General features: G+C 43.9%; 1 protein-coding gene across 1 annotated transcript in view; it reads right to left on the bottom strand.

Moving 5' to 3' along the window:
* LOC126474735 (uncharacterized) overlaps positions 1-22,182 on the bottom strand; it is a 575,439-nt gene that overhangs the window by 246,030 nt on the left and 307,227 nt on the right. Inside the window, exon 12 of the mRNA XM_050102214.1 lies at positions 16,982-17,294. Within this exon, the coding sequence (XP_049958171.1) occupies positions 16,982-17,294 (313 nt within the window). The remainder of the gene's footprint in view (positions 1-16,981; positions 17,295-22,182) is intronic.

Below are 22,182 nucleotides of genomic sequence, written 5' to 3'. Positions count from 1 at the left end.
TATCCCACAGGCCATCGCAGGGGAGTACAGTTGCGCATCACCGCCCCCTAACCTTACTCAGTGCCGACTACAAGATATTTGCACGTTTTACGGCGACACGATGCCGTCGGATCCTTCTGAGTATAGTATCCACGGAACAGACGATTCCAGGTGGACCCACAATGCCCAGACGGCCGCAGGTGAACGTGAAGGTGAGATTGCTCTAGTGGGCTGTGTGCAATATCCATGCACCACTGGTAGCCGTAACTTTGATAGCACTTTTGATTGGGTGTGACATAGCTACCTCTTTGCTCTCATGGATCGGATGTGCCTTTCGGTCACCTTCACTGGTACCCTACGATGTCTCTATGCCAGTTCACTACTCCCTTCTCCAGACTAATAATCATATCGCATGACCGGTACTGATCCGCTGGCTGTTACGTAACGGATATTGACTATCAATGCTTCTCTACAATCTCGCCCTGGAACCACTTATTGGCCGTCTCAGAACGCACTTGTCAGGATCCACACTGCAGCAATACACGTTCCACTCTCATGCCTATGCAGGTAACCTGTTTCTGTGGTGTACTCACAGGAAGAGGTCACACACATACTTGATCTGATCTCCACGTATGGGGACGTGGCAGGCAATGCTTTGAGTGCTGCCAAATCTACAACGATGTCAACTGGCCTCGGACTCACTCGATAAAAACTGGCTCCTCTACCTTGCGTCCAGAGATTTCGATACCTTGGAATCGTCTTTACTTCCATCACCCATCGGACCCTCCAGGCTAGCTGGATGACCTTTCGCCAACATCGCCTCCACTGCCTTGATGCACTGTAGTGTGTGGAATATCTGAACGTTCATGTAGTTTCCAGCTGGTGCACATAGACCACGACCTTCCGATGTCGCCGGCCGTTGGTTGCAACATACAGGCTGCATTGAGCTACTTCATGACGGCTTGTAACATTTTTAAGTTAAAATATAACACACTCACACTCCTCTGGAAAGCCAGGGGACTTAGACTCACCAAGGCGGTCTTGTATCGGAGAACCATGAGCAAACAGTGATCGGACACAGGGAATTCACTCACGTAAAGAGTCTCAGGCATTTACACACCAGCCTCCATCTGTCTGCGGTCTCGGTACGATATGTTGTGCCTCTATTTGAACGCTTGTCTGTATTTTGTAGACCTGAGCTACGTACATACTGGTCTCCCATGTACGATGCACTCCCCACTCTGTCCATGTCTTGTCTGAAGGATTTCTACATTCAACTGCTGCGTGGTGTACCTTGCAACAACGTTGAGATCAAGTATCCATTAACAAGCTGGTGTGGCGTAACTTTGAACAGCCATACCTCACGACATTAGTCTGAGCGACACGGTATTAAGTCGCTTGTGGAAAATTCCCCACCAACCAGCATTTACATGCGATTAGTTTGGTGTGAAACTTCTTTATGCTCCACATGTCACTCAGTGGACGATGACGTTTATAGCCTGGCCTGAGCTGGTTTTCGTGAGGTCTGGACGCTGGGGCAGCAAATGGTCGCCTGTTACCTCCACGCCCCTTCATCCATGGTAGAACAGTATGCTTTCATTAGCCCTGGAGGACGTGTGTTTGCCTGCTGCGATAGTCTGGGTCAAAGGATGGACGATCTCTTACCTTTATGGATATGGGGACAAATCGCAGCTCGGTCGTTGAACCCTCCTACAGAATGAACATGTGATGACTGAACGACACCCACGCTACATCGCCTATTTCGCCTATTACCTTCGCGGGGTTTTGCGCGATCCCCGCTCAGCTGGAACGTTTCTGGCGCGGTTAGCTCGACTGCTCTCGAGGTGCACTACTAAAATCCCTTCACCACACTTCAAATCCGTAGGAGGTGCAGCGCCTGATGCCGTACAGTCCTTGTTTCCCATTCCCTTCTCCCCTACCTACCACTGCTGTGTCACACGGTGAAATTTCATGGTTGTAATTATATCCTCCCTTGACTGTCCCTCTTGTTGACTTCCGGTTGGTTGGTTGGGTGGTGTTGGGGATGTCGTGGCCAGGTCTCATGTGTTCGACCCCTGCCCAGTCCATCTCCCGCTCTGCCATCGAGATGGAGGCGGCCTACACGTAATCATCTCCCGTCACCCTATCTTCCGTCTGCTTACGACGAACGGCCAATTTTCCCAATTTGCATTTTCTGACTATCTGCTCATTTGGTGTATTGTCTCTTTGGGAACATAGTTTATATTTCCCTCATATGTTTCACTAAAACAATAAAAATAAATAAATAGATAAATAAAAGTAGAGTGCTGGGAAAAAAAGAGCATACTAGATCAACATGAGCTCACACATTGTCATACGAGATATAGAACTCACTAAAAAATAAAAATAAATCAATAAAATAAAAAAGTCGAAAAAAGAAGAAAGTGGTAAAGCGGCAGACTAAAAGAAAAATCACTTCGTCTTCAGGCCACAAGTGGCCCATCGGAACCATCCGACCGCCGTGTCATCCTCAGATGAGGATGTGGATAGGAGGGGCGTGTGGTCAGCACACCGCACTCCCGATCATTATGATGGTTTTCTTTGACCGGAACCGCTACTATTCGGTCGCGTAGCTCCTCAGTTGGCATCACGAGGCTGAGTGCACCCCGAAAAATGGCAACAGCGCATGGCGGCCCGGATAGCCACCCATCCAAGTGCCGGCCAAGCCCGACAGCCAGACTACAAATCCAAAAACCTTAGGCTCGATTCTCGGTCAATCCTAGGATTTTTCTGTATCAATTATTACTTCTTTCACCTCTGGTAATGGTTTTCGATGCGAAAAATGCCGATTTGCTCCGTGGTTCGGAATCCACGTTAAACTGTTGGTCTCCTATAACTGGATGGGTAAGTGAGCTGAACAGAGATTGGCATTCACCCGTTCAGGTTTATTCGGCTCAGCTCAAATAGCCGCGATCTCTTTTTTTTTTGCGAGAAAATTTTTATTTCTAAATACAACAGGGAGTCCCCTGGCAGAGACATCGCGTATATTATGCACGCATTTTAAAATCAACTTATGATTCGTCCATAAATCAACAAAAATCTGTTCAAAAATGTTCAAAACCAACAGGGATGCGTCTCAAAATCGTAGGAATAATCGACAGACCAACGTGCGCCGGATGCTAGGCGCTTTGTGAAACAAGACTTTTTTCATCAGGAATATGAATTTGCTCCCCGCCCCCCTCCCTGAAAATGCCGTGCTGGGCAGATACCCCGGTTTGCCACTTCCGATTAACCAGAAAAAATTGATGATTTACTGTCGCGTGTGGCACACGCACCTACAGAAAACTAAGGTTCCTTTCGATCATGTACTGTAAATAACGTGAACAATGATGAGGCAGAGGAACTTCCTTGATGTGACTGTCACAATGTAATATAACTTATTAGTATCAGTTACTTGTAATGTATGTATAAATGTGTAAAAAATATAAATACCGGTCACTGTATAAGAGTAGACCGAAATAAATCGTCACTAATTTGTATTTCATGTTTTAAATTATTAATTCTTAATTAAACTTACTCTAAAATTAATACCATGTAGCATAAAGAGACTTGAGTATTTCATTAAATGCTTCGCAAAAATTATGGAAGTGTTTGAAGTACAAAGAAGGTTTCTATTTTGTATTAAACATTTTTAGATTTCCAAGAAACTTTAAAATTGCAGTGTCTCAAAACTAGTTTCATGTGGCTTATGACCATATCTCTCTAACCCCTTCATATTTTACTATATACTACTCACAAGGGAACCTCCCCATCGCACCCCCCTCAGATTTAGTTATAAGTTAGCACAGTGGATAGGCCTTGAAAAACTGAACACAGATCAATCGAGAAAACAGGAAGAAGTTGTGTGGAACTATGAAAAAAATAAGCAAAATATACAAACTGAGTAGTCCATGCGCAAGATAGGCAACATCAAGAAGAACGTGAGTTGAGGAGCGCTGGGGTCCCGTGGTTTGCGTGAGCAGCTGCGAAATGAGAGGTCCTTGGTTCAGGTCTCCCCTCGAGTGAAAATTTTAATTTTTTTACTTTCGCAAAGTTATGATCTGCCCATTCGTTCATTGACGTCTCTGTTTACTGTAATAAGTTTAGTGTCTGTTTTTTGCGACCGCACCGCAAAACCGTGCGATTAGTAGACGAAAGGACGTGCCTCTCCAATGAGAACCGAAGAAATTTGATCGCAAGGTCATAGGTCAACCGATTCCTCCACAGGAAAATCCGTCTGATATATTCTATACGACACTGATGACGGCATGTGCGTCACATGACAGGAATATGTTGTCGACCCACATAACTTGTACACTTGGCGAATGGGTAAAAAGATTCTTCTACCTTTCCCCGATTTAGGTTTTCTTGTGGATGTGATAATCACTCCCAAAAAAGTGATGAAAACATAAGAGTGTGTCACATAAACTGCAACAAATGAATGCAACGGTTTCACAGTCGCACAGTTTTCCCTGTGCTCTGTCAAAACATATGTTTTTAACGTTTTCAAAGTTTCCCGTGTGTAGACTGTCAAATCCTGCATATGTCCAAGCAAATCTGAACATGTCCTGGAATTTTGGAGAGTGAAGTTGATTATGTGTGATTGCCTGATCTTTGATAATTGTCTGAAAATAAAAAATTAAACTTTTTACTCGAGGGAAGACTTGAACCAAGGACCCCTCGTTCCGCAGATGTTCACGCTAACCACGGGACACGGCGCTCTTGAGCTCACATTCTCCTTGATGTTGCCTATTTTACTCATGGACTACTCAGTGTATATTTTGCTTATTTTTTTCATAGTTCCACAGAACTTCTTCCTGTTTTCTCGATTGATCTGCGTTCAGTTTTTCAGGGCCTATCCACTGTGCCAACTTACAACTAAATATGAGGGGGGTGCGATGGGGAGGTTCCCTTGTTAGGTGACACCCTGTGATTAGCTCACGTCTCTCCGGTCGGACCCATTCTGCCTCCTTTTATATGGCGGATCCACTTCTCGTGACGTATAGTGGTCAATTCTGCATTACATAGTAATGTCCGGAGTCTTTTGATCAGACAGTATGAAACGTCCCCTTAGAAAAATTTATGAATGATTGTGCTGGTAAACCCCTTACGTTATTTGATTTTCAAACAGCTGAGTAAAACTGAACATACTCAGACATTTCGCTCTTTATCTGTTCTGATCAACACTAAACTGACACACAATATTTTTTGCGCAACGCAATCTGACTTTCAATAATCCCTACAAAAGAAATGCCCTGACTAACATTAACCTATACCTTTCACAAATCACTTACCTCACAAAAATCTTCGTTACTCGAACTACTGCAATACAGCGAGCGCCACTACTGCCAGCTAAATAAAAGATTCAAACTACTGAAGGCACTAACTACTGATAGGCATAGTTAGCAAATGAAAGATTTTGATAGAGAACAAACAATGGATTTACCTTAATAGTGTTCAAAAGTTATAATATATATAGCAGTTCACGACATCCAGTCTTACAAATTTACTGTCTCTGATGGACACACGTCCAGATCATCGGCTCTCAAAACTCCGCCATTTCTCTCCCCACATCTACCACTGCTGGCGGCTCACCTCCAACTGCGCAACGCTACGCGCTGTTAACAGCCAACTGCCCAACACTACAATAGCAAATTCCAACAATGCAAACCAGCCACAGATAGCACACAGCACAGTCAGTGATTTTCATATAGAGCGCTACATGGCGTTACCAACATAAAAACCTAAACAGCCCACTTACAAGAGCATGTACAATTACGATCAAGATGAAACGAAATTACGAGGGGCTTTAACAAGTAATGCAACGTTTTTTTCTGAAAGGATATTGGTTTTATTTCTTACTATTTTGGCTTCAAAATACTATTTTTCAACACAATCTCCGTTCTATGCGACGGCCTTACGCTACGTTACCATGGTAGCATTTACAAGCCGACGTCGGAACCAAAGTCTTGCTGCATCAACAATGTCCTCATCAGCCACTTACTGCTTCCCACGGAGTGCATCCCTCATCGATCCGAACAGATGACAGTCGGAAGATGCGAGATCTGTGCTGTAGGGTGAAGAACAGTCCAGTGGAGTTTTGTGAACTCCTCTCGGGTGCGCATTCCTGTCTGAGGCCTTGCGTTGACATGGAGAAGGAGAAGTTCGTTTGCCTTTTTGTGGCGACAAAGACGTTGAAGTCGTTTCTTCAATATTCTGAGGGTAGCCCTATACACTTCCGAGTTCACCGTTACACCATAAGGGAGGTTCTTATACAGAATAATCCCCTTTTAGGGTCCCAGACGGACGGAGCAAAGAGGACATCAAAAGCAGACTCGCTATGGCAAAAAAGGCATTTCTGGCCAAGAGAAGTCTACTAATATCAAATACCGGCTTTAATTTGAGGAAGAAATTTCTGAGGATGTACGTCTGGAGTACAGCATTGTATGGTAGTGAAACATGGACTGTGGGAAAACCGGAACAGAAGAGAATCGAAGCATTTGAGATGTGGTGCTATAGACGGATGTCGAAAATTACAGTAGGTGGAGTGATAAGGTAAGGAATGAGGAGGTTCTACGCAGAATCGGACAGGAATATGTCGAAAACACTGATAAGGAGAAGGGACAGGATGATTGGACATCTGCTAAGACATGAGGGAATGACTTCCATGGTACTAGAGGGAGCTGTAGAGGGCAAAAAATGTAGAGGAAGACAGATATTGGAATACGTCGAGCAAATAATTGAGGAGGTAGGTTGCAAGTGCTACTCTGAGATGAAGAGGTTAGCACAGGAAAGGAATTCGTGGAGGGCCGCATCAAACCAGTCAGTAGACTGATGACAAAAAAAAAAAAAGGTCCCAGAAGACCGTCACATTTTTACCGGATGAGTGTGCAGCTTTGAACTTTACCTTCGGAGGAGAGATGGTGTGGCACCACTCCATGGACTGCCGTTTTGTTTCTGGTTTGATGTGATGAACCCGTGTACCATCGCCTCTTACAATGTTCGACAAAAAATTGTCACGGTCAGCCTAGTAGCCGGCCACTGTGACCGAGCGGTTCTAGGCGGTTCAGTCTGGAACCACGCTGCTCCTAGGGTCGCAGGTTCGAATGCTGCCTCGGGCATGGATGTGTGTGATGTCCTTAGGTTTAAGTAGTTCTAAGTCTAGGGCACTGATGACCTCAGATGTTAAGTCTCATAGTGCTTAGAGCCATTTGAACCATCAGCCTAGTGATGCGCATATATTTCCGCACAGATGGTCATTACTCTTTATGGTCTTCTGTTAGGCGGTAAGGAACCCAAAGGGCACACAGCTTTGAGTACTCCAACAGGTGGATAAATATATCAGCACTATGAACAGAAACGTCCAGCTGAGATGCGAGATGTTTGGTTGTGATCCTTAGATCGTCTCGAATGAGAGTGTCCGCACGTCCCAATCTATCGAGAGTCACAGCTGTGTGCAGATGACCATCCGACAGGTTTGCGCGACCTTGTTGCTGTGATGACAAACGCCTCGCCCAACGACTCATAGTGCTTTTATTCAATATCAGGACTCCGCAGGCATGCTTCAAGCGGCTATTAATATCTGCGATGCTCTCTTTTTTGCGCCAAAAACAGGAAGGCTACCTATAGCGCCGCCTCCTATCTGAACTTCATGAAACTATAGGGAGAGAAACGGGAATATTCCACCATGTCCCATATCAAATTGCGCATTTTTCCAACCAAAATTGACCAAGAAAAAGTATTTGTTGCAATACCTGTTGAACGCCCCTCGTATGGAAGAACGTCGTCGACAGATTCCAGTGCACTGGCCACCACACAGCACAAGGAAACGTGAGACAAAACGCTTGAAACTCATTCGCCAGGCGCCTGCTGCAGACTTTTGTTTGTCCGCAGCCGCGGTAGTGGGGAACACGTTCGGCGCGCCCTCATCAGCGCGGCTGGTGCAAGATTAACGCGGTTGCAGATGAGTGCTGGGAGGCGGCCGTATCAAAGATGCAGCGCGCCCGCCACCTGTGGCCGCAGAGGCAGCCGCCGACGGCGTCCCTGCATTATTCACACGCAGGAGGCGCGCCCTTCCTCGCCTCGGCTCGCCTCCACTTCCGCAGCGTCATCACCGTCTCATCCCTGTCTCTGATACTACCTTCCATGTTCTGGGTACCCGGCACTCACACACAAACTGGTTACGACCTAGTCTTTGAACGGCAGTAGCAGACAATATTTGCAGTGTCGATGCCCTCTACGGAAATTACTAGATGGTAATCAAAATTTCCGGAAATATATGAATAAAAATCACAACGTCGTACCTAAATCTTACCATTCATCGTCAATACACCGATACAGACGTTTCTGGCACTTTTGAAATGCTGGATGTCTTTCTTTGTTAGGGTGTTTAGTACCCACTAGGGTTACACTTGAATCTCTTCCACTGTATCAAATTTACGCCCTTTCAACTTTATTTTCATCTTGGGGAAGAGGAAGGAGACACTCGGGGATAAGTCTAGTTGAGTACGGCAGGTGGGAAACAACTGTCATCTCGATTCATTAAATTTGTGGACTCGTCGCATAAACTCCATTTCTTCTAATATTTGTTTTAATATTCTGGCCATGGGTGAACAGGCAGAACATAGCTACAGTACACCACCGTACCTGTTCCGCTGTCGGCTAACACTCATTTCACAAGACTTCCTGCAAACGACACCAATATCTGCAATCTATGCTGCAGGCACCATATTCGTTTTGGTATATTTAGATGTTTTTTTATAATAATACTATGCTGTTTCAACGCAATGGCGCATTGAACCACGTCACCCTTATCATTAAACGTGTCAACAGTAGAAGCCTTCCAGAGATGCTATGATAACCGAGACATGAGACAAAAATCAGACGATATAGTTGCAGCGGTACGAATAGTGTTGTGGTTCCTGGAAGTAAAGGATGTAGGTTCGCATCCTGTTACATGTTAATTTTTTTTCATCGTAGCATTGTAAACACATTCTGGGACTTTCCATGAATGTAATACAAGTATGTTCTGCAACATCCGATAATATTTAAGATTTTCATATGGTTAGAGAACGAAGGGTAAAATAAATACTTGGTTTTTTATTTCCGAATATATGATGATTTCCGAGTGTGTTGTTAGGCAGGAACCCAAGAGGACAGCTTTAATCGCTACCATTCAAACGAACAGCAATAAAATTCGTATTCTTCCTCGTCATAAATACTCTACAGGTAACACTCATTTCAATAGCTTCCTCCAAACCACAGAAACGCAGTCGCCATACAAGTTGATCGGCGGAAAAGAGTATGTAGCAATTGACACTGTGGCTATAAGGTCGATCTTTGCTGAGATATCGATGTCTCATTATTAGTTGCAGTGTAACGATGTCTTTGTGAATTTATTAAATAAAGTGTCACATTCCAAGATATTTCCAGGTTGGAAACGCTACGTTTATTAATTAAACATTAGATTAGGTTCAGTTTTCGTTCCAGTGACTCAAAACATTAAATGATTCTGGTGGGTGTGGAACATGTCACACCATTTGAGATATATAATACCTGATCATATAAACCCTGATAATTTGTCAAAAGATTGTCGAAATAGGTGAATAAAATGCGGTAAACAAGAACAGCTAATATTTACAGAATTAATATGCTATCAGAATGAAACATTGTTATGCACTATTAATAACTTTATCATACACAAAATTCGTAATCTTGACTGTTGTGACCAAGTGCTGTCAAAACTGAAATCTACTTTTACTTAATCTTGCTTAACAGTCTCTGTTAAGATATTCATCTATAGAGCAGATGGAGTTGCCTATCAAAAGTCTTTCAAACTCTGTTTAAACCGCACTTCATCTGAAACCAAGTTTTTAATGGTTGCTGCCAATTTATTGAAAATGTGTGTTACTGAATATTGGACCCCTTTTTGGACCAAGGTAAGTGATTTTAGGTATTTATGTAGATTGTTCTTATTCATAGTATTGATACTATGTATTGAGCTGTTGGTTGGAAATAGAGATATATTACTTGCAACAAATTTCATTAAGGAATAAATATACTGAGAAGCAGTGGTTAAAATACAAAGTTTCTTGAACAGGTTTCTACATGATGTTCTTGAATTTAAACCATAAATGATTCTTATCACACGCTTTTACAACCTGAAACCTTTTGCTGGGTTTGATGAGTTAGCACAGAATATGGTCCCATACGACATAGTAGCATGAAAGTAAGCAAAGTATGCAAGTTTTTTGTATTTACATCTCCTACATCTGACATCATTCTCACTTGTTTAGGCGTTTAAGCAATTCTATAGTATACTCTTCCCAACTGAATTTATTATCGAGTTGTAACCCCAGAAATTTAACACTATCAACATCTTCGATCTGCATGTCTTCATATGTTATACACAAGCTGGAAGGAAATATCCTACAGATTCTGAGCTGCGTATAGAGGGTCTTCTCAAAGTTTAATGACAGTAAATTAGATTTAAACCATATATTAATGTCAGCGAAAATTTGATTAGCAGTTATTTCCAAATCAGTACTTGACTTGCTATTTACTGCAATGTTTGCATCTTCTGCAAACAAAACAAACTTAGCACCTGGCAATGTTACAGACGAGAGGTCATTAATGGCTCTTAGCACTATGGGACTTAACAGCTGAGGTCATCAGTCCCCTAGAATTTACAACTACTTAAACTTAACTAACCTAAGGACATCACACACATCCATGCCCGAGGCAAGATTTGAACCTGCGACCGTAGTGGTCTCTCGGTTCCAGACTGACGTGCATAGAACCGTACGGCCACACCGGCCGGCAGAGGTCATTAATGTATACAAGAAAAAGCAATGGACCCAAGATGGAACCTTGAGGGACACCACATGTAGTTAATTCCCAATCGGATGAAGACTGCTTACTGCACAGGTATTTCGCAATGACACCCTTTGTTTCCTGTTAGATGGCTAAGACTCAAACCACTTTTCAGCATTGCCAGCGACACCATAATATTCTAATTTATGTAAGAGAATGCTGTGGTTCACACAGTCAAAGGCTTTTGACAGGTCACAGAAAATGCCAGCCGCCTCTAATTTACTATCGAATGAATTAAGTACATTCTCACTGGAAGTGTAAATAGCTTTCTCTATATCAGAACCCTTAAGAAATCCAAACTGTGAGTTGGACAATATATTATTTGCAGTCAGATTCTTAAGTAGATGCTTGAACACAACCTTTTCAAATATTTTTGAGAAAGCAGACAAAAGTGAAATTTGTCTATAGTTTGATGATATCTCTTTATCCCCCTTCTAGTAAAGAGGCTGAACTTCAGCACACTTTAGCCCATCTGGAAATGTCCCACTGATAAGAGATTGATTACACAAATAATTAAAATAGAACTCAACTTGCATAAGCACTCTTTGATTAATTTCGATAACGTGTTATCATACCCACTGGAATACTTATATTTTAATGATTTTATGATGGATGCTACTTCTTTTGCTACTTCTTCACTAAACGAATTTCAACTGCTTTTTTCACCACCGAGTTCCAAAAAGATGAAGTCTACGGAAAAATTCCGACATTTTCACGCAATGCATCGAGACCAGTTACTCTGTGTGGTATGAAAATGCAATTCTAGTGTCGACTTAATCTTTATAGCACTAGATGGTGAAAGTAGCAGTTGAAATTCGCTTGGTGAATACTTTACTTAATAAACGTAGCGGTTCCAACGTGGAAAAATCATGGAATCTGACGCTTTCTTTAACTAACTTGCAAAGACGTCGCCACAGTGCAGCTAATAATGACACATCGATATCACAGTATAGATCCACCGGCTAGCCACAGATTCAGTTGGTGCATATAGTTTGCCACCGCTCAGCGTGTCTGGTGCTTGTGTTTCTGTGGTTTAAAACGACAGATCAAGTACTAAAGTGTACTGTATCTTTAACCTGTTAGTTCAGTCTGAAGACGGCCACATCGTATACGGCCGAAATATTAGAAGAAGTAAAAACAGAGATTATGCGACTCTGCTCCCGAAATGCAATGGATCAATCGTTACCCTGCGAAAACATCAAGATGCACAACTTTCATTTTCCTTTTAATCAAAAATTACTCAATAATGTAGGCCGTACGCGGGCATGCGTTAACATTGTGGAGTATCCACTGTTCATTCACATTATTAGATTACTTTTCACTCCGTTTGTTCACATGGCTTCTGATGACAGTTCCTCTTGTAACGGGACATCCTCCTCTAGCATTACTTTTCTTCAACAGTAGTTGTCGATACCATTATTATTTTTCGAATTTTGGACAGGTCAGTATTATCTCAGTTGCTTTTCTGAAAACTTTCGTATAATTTTATACACAGTATGTTATGTTTCAAACTAAAATTTATGAAAATCAATTACTTTATAAAATGTTTTAGTCTCAATGTTATTATCGATATGTACTAGTTCTGAATGTACAGTTAATTTTTTTAGAAACATTTGAAATTACGAACTATTGGCACACTTAAAATTTCTGTTATTAATTACGCAATACTGTACTGGTTACTACGTTTATTTCTCGATTCATTTACGAAATGATAATCAAAATTAATAATGTAACAGAAACTAATAGAAATTCATTTGTCAAGAGAAACTGCAAACCATTTGGAGTATAGTTATTTTCGCTGAGTGAGACAATAGTACGCATGCCTCAGATGTGATCAGACATTTTTTTGTATTTTGTGCAAACAATGTAATTGCGACTTGGTTAATGTGAAAAATCAAAATACTGTATAATGTACTAAAATGTGACAAAATATATTAACGCAACAACAAAAATTCTGCAACAAGAATTTTCAAATTTATTTACATCAATCCAACAGTGAGGACCTAAAATGTGACATTTTCAGCTTCAAGAATCAGACCCCTAGACAAGAAGAACTGGAACCAACTCTACACGAAAAGCTAAGAAAATTAGGAAGTTTATTGTAATCTTTGCTCCTCTCAGATTTTTCATAAAAGACTTTGCTTATTGTGGACAATAGCTGCAAGTAGGAAGGAGGGGGTAGATTACACTCTTCTAAGTATATACCTAGGTATCGTATTACCGTTGCATGTTTTAAGGATGTGAATGTCAATCGTTAAAGAGTTCGCCATTACTTATTCCGCACTATTAACGGTACTTCCTATAGATGGGAGTAAATACAAACGCAAACCCGTCAGGAATAGTCAAGTTGTGTGCCCAGCAAGGAACATTTGTTCCCATCACACCATGTCTACGTTCTTTGTTAGCATCGAAATGATGAGTTTCGTGATGAGATGTCGTTATTCACTGTATAATGTCTGATACATTATTCAGTACTGTCCTTCAAGTTCTGAAATAACCATCACCTCTCTTAAATTTAAATTATATACTGTCTTATAACTAAACGCCTAGCTAATACCTGTTGTTATCGATTGTTATAGTAATTCCATGTCTTAAAGTAAATTAAATTCCTAGACAGTGCGTAAGAACTGATACTTCCGAGACTCATTTGATAATCGGCACTCGGACGATGCCTGATTCCTTTCGCTGCTAATGATACAATTCCACTACAGTGCACATACGACAGGCAATTAAGGCAGTCACAGAACCATTATTCAGTCGAAATTTCTTCTAGGACAACAAATGTTTATTGTGTTGCATGTTACGCCATATTTAGAACACTGCACTCTTCATATGATGCGCACTGGCTTGCAACCCTCCTTTATCCCTTCGGACGTGTCAGTCACGATCTTATTTCTACAGATCTACAGAATTCACTGTCCAGTATAAAGTAACTACACATCCACCAGTGAAAGGGTAGGTGTCTCATATCGAGTCAAGAAACGTGGTGGTTCAAATGGTTCAAATGGCTCTGAGCACTATGGGACTTAACTTCTAAGGTCATCAGTCCCCTAGAACTTAGAACTACTTAAATCTAACTAACCTAAGGACATCACACACATCCATGCCCGAGGCAGGATTCGAACCTGCGACCGTAGCGGTCACGCGGTTCCAGACTGTAGCGCCTTTAATCGCTTGGCCACACCGGCCGGCAAACGTGGTGGAAAATAGAAGTGGAAATACCTGATTTCCAGCTTTGACTGTCGACTGGTAAACCAAAGACCAATAATAATAATAATAATAATAACAATAACAACTGAAGTACTGATATAGGCTGCACATGAACAATCAATTGGAACTAACGTAATCAAAGTCAGAATCGAGAAAGCGGCAAAAGACTCAAAGTTTAGGGTCTGCAAAAGAGCTGACGATACAAATGATCATGTCACCAGACCGATTACAAGCAGATGCACAATGTCGTGCCATGAAAGAGCCACTGGAACTTATGCTATAATTACCGTCTGCCAAGGACAAGGAAATGCTGGGAACACAAGCCAGAAAAAGTTGTCTGTAACGAACTTGCCAAATTATTGTGGGATTCCGACTTTAGACAGGTCGAATGCTGGAACAAAGTACACAAGACTTCAAAACTGTGGAGAAGCAAGCATGACACTGCCATTCCAGGTGATAGCAGAATCGACGAGAAACAAGTTGAAAACCTGTCAGATACAAGGACTCGAAAGTCAAACTACAGCGATTCGAGGTGAACCAGTGAAAACAGCACCAGCGGTTCTCGACACAACGGGAAGAGTGCGAAAAGATCATGCTGGACACTTGAAAACCATTGGCAATGACGAAAGTATCACTGAGCCAACTACGAAAATCAGCTTTACTAGGATCTGTACGAATTACGCTCTGAAACATCACGCTTGGAAGCAGTCCGACTACTGATGAAATACGAACTCAGTGATGTACACTGAAGAGGCAAAGAAACTGGTCCACCTGCCTAATACCGTGTAGGGACGCCGCGAGATCGCAGAAGTGCCGCAAAACGACGTGGCATGGACTCAAATAATGTCTGTAGTGGTGCTGAGGGATTAACACCATTAATTCTGCAGGGCTGCCCATAAACCCGTAAGAGTACGAGGAAGTGGAGATCTCTTCTGAACAGAACGTTGCAAGGCATCCCAGATATGCTCAATAATGTTGATGTGTGGGCAGTTTGATGGCCAGCGGAATTGTTTAAACTCAGAAGAGTGTTCCTAGAGCCATTCTGTAGCAATTCTGGACGTGTGGGATGTCGCATTGTCGTGCTGGAATTGCCCAAGTCTATCGGAATGCAGTATGGACATGGATGGATGCAGGTGATCAGACAGTATACTTACGTATGTGTCACCTGTCAGAGTTGTATCTAGACGTATCAGGGGTTGCATATCACTCTAACTGCATACGCACCACACCATTACAGAGCCTCCACCAGCTTGAACAATCCCCTTCCACCAGCTTGAACAATCCCCTCCTGACATGCAGGATCCGTGGATTCATGAGGTTGTCTGCATACCCGTAAACGTCCATCCGCTCGATACAATTTGAAACGCTCCGAAAGCCCATATCGCTGATGTTTCGTTGAATGGTTCGCACGCTGAGAATTGTTGATGGCCCAGCACTGAAATCTGTAACAATTTGGGGAAGGGTTGCACTTCTGTCACGTTGAACGATTCTCTTCAGTCGTCGTTGGTCCCGTTCTTGCAGGATCTTTTTCCGGCCGCACCGATGTCGGAGATTTGATATTTTACTAGATTCCTGATATTCACGGTACACTAATGAAATGGTCGTACGGGAAAGTCCCCACTTCATCGCTACCTCGGAGATGCTGTGTCCCGTCGCTCGTGCGCTGACTGTAACACCACGTTCAAATTCACTTAAATCTTGATAACCTGCCACTGTAGCAGCAGTAATCGATCTAATAACTGTGCCAGAAACTTGTTGTCTTATATAGGTGTTGCCGACCGCAGCGCCATATTTTGCCTGTTTACATATCTCTGCATTTGAATACCGATGCCTGTGCCAGTTTCCTTGGCGCTTCAGTGTGTTTTCCTCACTGCAGTTGCTGAAAAATGGAATCATAAAGTCGGGTTCACACCCGAAATTAAATTTTCTACTAAGGGTGTCGGAAGACATTACAAAGCAAGTAATGTTATGGTCGAGCGTGTAATGTAATTAGGCTTCTCGGCTAGGTGTTCAGCAGCTTGTGCCTTGTCGCCGTTTCCTTATTGGCTTTTCTTACGGCAGAACGCAAACTTAGAGCGCTGCTTCATTGCAGTTCCAGCCCCGTACTCTGGTATTTTCTCGAATGATGGCTGTAGGTCCTAAAGGTTGTTGCGTCATCGATACAGGATATGCAACATGCAACGCCATCTGTGAGACGAAATTGACAACATAAACTTGTTGACAGAAATAAAACTAATTAAGTCTGCATTTACATGTTCCGCTAACAGACGGTGTTACTTCATTACTTGAGATAAGTTCGTAACAGTATTCTGCAAAATCGGGATCAAACTGAGTCTTGTAGGGATGTTGGGACGCGAAGAAAGCTGACACATGTACTTCCTGTGAATTTTCTATGCTGGTCTGCCAATCGTTGTTTTTGCCAGAATGTTGTCTTTGTAGCCAGCAGTTCATGTGAGGAGAGATGAACAATGATCGGAGCGAATTAAGGGCTTTATTGTGGGTGATCGAACAGTTCGCATGGAAAACGCCGTAGGAGCGTCATTATTGCCCCTGCAGAATACGGCTGAAATTGTTGTGAAGAAAGAAACGCTTGACATTCATGTTATGTGTGGTGCACAGCTACAGGCAGAGATGAACAATGGAGGGAGCCAAGTGAGGGCTGTATTGTGGGTGATCAAACACTTCCCATGGAAAATGCTGCAGGAGCGTCTTCATTGCCCCTGCAGAATACGGCTGAAATTGTTGTGAAGAAAGAAACGCATGACATTCATGTTATGTGGGCTGCATAGCTACAGGCGAAATCTCTCACAAAATCCACATACTTGGTGGAAGACAACGTTATTTTACGCTTTTCTATGCGATCACTTTGCTCTGGGGATCTGTTTGAGGTGCCGTGTTTTACCTGTGCAGGTCGGCGTCGTCGTGTCGGCCGCAACGGACGACGCGCGAATCGGGCGCGCGCTCGGCGTCGGCGTCGTCGTCGCCGGTGGCGGGCTGCGGCAGCAGGGAGCGCAGCTCGATGTAGTCGTAGAGGCAGTCCTGCTGCGGCTCCAGGTCGAGGCGCGTGAAGCGCAGCACGAGCCGCGAGCCCGCGGGGCCCGCCAGCCGCACCCAATAGTCCAGGTTGGGCCCGTAGCCGCCAGGGAAGTTGGGCGACGTGAGGAAGCCCTCCGTGCCGTTCACCGTCCGGTTCAGCTGCACGCCGCCCTCCGTCACTGCCGGCCGACACAATTCGTCACTACTTGGCGCTCGCAGGGGCAAAAAATCAGTCTACAACCAGAGGGTTAGCTTTGTTCAAATGGAAAACAAAACAGTTTCCACGTCAGTCACTCGATCATTTTGCTACTACGCATTCCCATGGTTCATACCATCATCTTCAGGTGGAGAATTATTTATTTCCATGGCTGGTGTTGGGGAAGAGTACAGACATCTTTTCACAGTCGCAGACCAAGGGCAGTGTAGATTACTTTATATATATATATTCAAATGGCCTCACGTGAATCTTGAATTCTGATGATGGAGCTCCCGCTCTGAAATAAATATTGGGAATAAAAACCTAAAATACCGAAACACAGACAGACGAAGGATTTTTATTAATAAAATACACTCCTGGAAATGGAAAAAAGAACACATTGACACCGGTGTGTCAGACCCACCATACTTGCTCCGGACACTGCGAGAGGACTGTACAAGCAATGATCACACGCACGGCACAGCGGACACACCAGGAACCGCGGTGTTGGCCGTCGAATGGCGCTAGCTGCGCAGCATTTGTGCACCGCCGCCGTCAGTGTCAGCCAGTTTGCCGTGGCATACGGAGCTCCATCGCAGTCTTTAACACTGGTAGCATGCCGCGACAGCGTGGACGTGAACCGTATGTGCAGTTGACGGACTTTGAGCGAGGGCGTATAGTGGGCATGCGGGAGGCCGGGTGGACGTACCGCCGAATTGTTCAACACGTGGGGCGTGAGGTCTCCACAGTACATCGATGTTGTCGCCAGTGGTCGGCGGAAGGTGCACGTGCCCGTCGACCTGGGACCGGACCGCAGCGACGCACGGATGCACGCCAAGACCGTAGGATCCTACGCAGTGCCGTAGGGGACCGCACCGCCACTTCCCAGCAAATTAGGGACACTGTTGCTCCTAGGGTATCGGCGAGGACCATTCGCAACCATCTCCATGAAGCTGGGCTACGGTCCCGCACACTGTTAGGCCGTCTTCCGCTCACGCCCCAACATCGTGCAGCCCGCCTCCAGTGGTGTCGCGACAGGCGTGAATGGAGGGATGAATGCAGACGTGTCGTCTTCAGCGATGAGAGTCGCTTCTGCTTTGGTGCCAATGATGGTCGTATGCGTGTTTGGCGCCGTGCAGGTGAGCGCCACAATAAGGACTGCATACGACTGAGGCACACAGGGCCAACACCCGGCATCATGGTGTGGGGAGCTGTCTACTACACTGGCCGTACACCACTGGTGATCGTCGAGGGGACACTGAACAGTGCACGGTACATCCAAACCGTCATCGAACCCATCGTTCTACCATTCCTAGACCGGCAAGGGAACTTGCTGTTCCAACAGGACAATGCACGTCCGCATGTATCCCGTGCCACCCAACGTGCTCTAGAAGGTGTAAGTCAACTACCCTGGCCAGCAAGATCTCCGGATCTGTCCCCCATTGAGCATGTTTGGGACTGGATGAAGCGTCGTCTCACGCGCTCTGCACGTCCAGCACGAACGCTGGTCCAACTGAGGCGCCAGGTGGAAATGGCATGGCAAGCCGTTCCACAGGACTACATCCAGCATCTCTACGATCGTCTCCATGGGAGAATAGCAGCCTGCATTGCTGCGAAAGGTGGATATACACTGTACTAGTGCCGACATTGTGCATGCTCTGTTGCCTGTGTCTATGTGCCTGTGGTTCTGTCAGTGTGATCATGTGATGTATCTGACCCCAGGAATGTGTCAATAAAGTTTCCCCTTCCTGGGACAATGAATTCACGGTGTTCTTATTTCAATTTCCAGGAGTGTATGTATGTTTTACAATATCTGTTTCCCATGCTAATCCACAATTATTTCTTTAAAAATAGAATTTTAGTGTGTTGTTTGTATTTCTTTTTTTATTACAGAAACGCTGGGAGGAAGGATGTCAAGTGTCATTAATCCAGAAACATTTGCTAGAAGGGAAAACCAGGGTTAGACGGCATAAGGGTCTAGTTCGCAGCACAGAGCTTCTGTTGACTGCCACCGTGGTGCTACAGAGCTGCCATTGCGCTTCAGTTTGCTTGGAAACTTCACAGAGGAAGGACCCCGTTTCATCATTTCTCGGAATGGTGAGTAAATTTTTAGTCGTAATTTTTTTCTTTTGTGCATCGGATTGTAGCGCTGCTGATGGCGGTTTTCAAAAGAGTGATTGACTATGGTTGCATAAATGTATCATAATCTTTTGTTTCTGATATATGGGATTACGTGGTATTGTTTTGGTTTTTCATATCCCTTTGGGGCTGATTGGTTCAAATGGCTCTAAGCACTATGGGACTTAACATCTGAGGTCATCAGTCCCCTAGAACTTAGAACTACTTGAACTTAACTAACCTAAGGAAGACATTACATACATCCATGCCCGGGGCAGGATTCGAACCTGCGACCATAGCGGTCGCGCAGTTCCAGACTGAACCGCCTAGAACTGCTCGGACACATCGGCAGGCCGTATTTTGCTAATGATAAAAGCTGTTTTCTTAGAAAAGGTACTTTTCTAAATAAACAGCTATCCCCAAAGAGTGCACTTGCGATTTTTTTTCCTTTGGTGTTACTTAAGGGAGAGAGTTTAAGCATCTAGTCCCCGCATGATCTAGGAACTGAAGGTGAACGTCCAACGAGAAATCAACGTAACTGACAACAGCGATTTGCCTTGGACAATGATAAACCAAGCACACAAGTGCATCGACACCCCCAATGGAGATTCTGCACATCATTTGTAATAATAATGTTAGTAAGTGTCACATTCAAATTCATATCATTCATAAAATTTCATACCAGCATAATCTCTATATTCTACGGTGACTATGTTATGGGTTCGGTTTTATGTTCTCCACTTTGGATTTAGAAACGTATGGTTTCATTTCCTTCTATCTCAAAGCATGGAATGTAGTCCGTCTTCAGGCCACAAGTCGCCCATCGGGACCATGCGACCGTCGTGTCACGCTCAGCTGAGGATGCGGAATGAAGGGGCGTGCAGTCAGCACACCGCTCTCCCGGTCGTTTTCTTTGACTGGAGCAACTACTATTCGGTAGAGTAGCTCCTCAAGTGGCATCATGAGGCTGAGTGCCCCCCAAAAAATGGTAACAGCGCATGGCGGCCCACATGGTCACCCATCCAAGTGCCGGCCACGCCCGACAGCACTTAACTTCGGTGATCTGACGGAAACCGGTCAAAGCATTGAATGTCTGAATATAAGAGGTGTACGAGAAAAGTAATGAGACTGATTTTTTATCAACCAAAGCTTTTAGTTTTTTCAAACATCAATATTGTCCGCTACAAAGTAGTTCCCTTTGGCAGTTGAGTCGTCATCCCCAGTCTTGGTAGCACCACTGAAACGGTTGAGCTGGTAGAGTTAACAAATAGGCCACATTGTGTTGACTTTTCTCCAGAGTCCCAAAATGAAGTCCTTTTAAGACTTTTGAAATTTAGGGAAATGAAAAAAGGCACAAGGACTCAGATCAGGTGAATAGGGGTGGGGAGGGGGGGGGGCTGTGAACAACAGAACAACAGCAATGCCTTTTGAGGTCAAAAATTTCGTGATGGAAGTGGCCGTGTAATGTGGGGCGTTGTCATGATTCAGCATCCATTTTTCTCCAATGTCCAGTCTCACTCGATTTCCCCTTTTCCTGGGCCTTTCAAGCATATCTTTGTAAAACACTTAGTTCAAGGTTTATCCTGGAGGAACAAATTCTTTATTAACTATACCCCCACTGTCAAGAAAGCCAATCAGCAATGTTTTGCTCTTTGATTTGCTCATTCGAGATTTTTTCGGCCGAGGAGATGTCTCAGTGTGCCACTCCTTTGTCGGTTTGTCTCACGATCGTACACAAAAATCCAGGATTCATTACTTGTGATCACACCACTGAACCAATGGTGGTCATTGGCAGTCCTCTCAAGATCAACGCACACGTTTCTTCCAGTGTCCTTCTCCTCAGCTGTGAGGTTTTTCGGCACCATTTCGGCACAAACCTTTCGCATGTGCACAACTTGGCTCAAAATTTGATGTAAGGTGAAAGTGTTCGAGTTTAACAGCTCACCCGTCATCCGTATTGTTAAACGTTGGCCTGATCTCACAAGAGCACGCACACATTCTCTAAATTCCGCTGTTCCTTTTTTGTAACACACAACAAAAACACAACTTCACTGATGGCGCTCTCAAAAATCACGTGACGAGTGTAAGGAGCTAAGACTCGGACTGAGCATCTGGAAGGGATGAACACACCGCTCTACACAAGTAGAACCACACAGTGTTGTCAGATCACTCGCATTGTTGCCAGTCTCATTACTTTACTCATACACCTCGTAAACGATGCAGATGCAGATCGTACACAAAAACAGTTTGTGTCACGAATAAGTATTCTAAATATGCATCTCGGCTTTTTGGGCGTCTTCTGTTGTCTGATGCTCGCATTGTTAAATAGTGGAGTTCCAAGCGAGGAGTATTTTCCAAGATTGCAGCAACTGATACGATTGAGCACGGATGACGCCAGTTAGGGAAACCTGAAGAAACGAAGTGCAGAACCTTCGCTTTATAAATCATTTTGTGAAACTCTGCTTTGAGCTGCGAGAATTTCTGTTAACAACCAATGAACAGACTGTTTATAGAAGTTAAATGTATTTTCAGTCAGTCGATCACCTTCTTATAGACACACTACAGCGAGACTGTTTCTGTGAAATGGATTACTGTGCGTCTAGGATTATGGGCTATGGTACCTGGAATTGGCAATTTTACCACAATAATAAAGTAATCGACATACTGAAAACAAGTGTATTTTCCAGAAATAAGGATTGTGGATCACTCATTATGTCCAGTTCTTTCTTTTTATTCGTATCTACCTGGAAAAT

This window comes from Schistocerca serialis, chromosome 4 (assembly GCF_023864345.2).
Source record: "Schistocerca serialis cubense isolate TAMUIC-IGC-003099 chromosome 4, iqSchSeri2.2, whole genome shotgun sequence".
NCBI lineage: Eukaryota > Metazoa > Arthropoda > Insecta > Orthoptera > Acrididae > Schistocerca > Schistocerca serialis.
The sequence above is the reverse complement of the archived record's forward strand: the minus strand, read 5'-3'. Positions and strand labels throughout refer to the sequence as shown.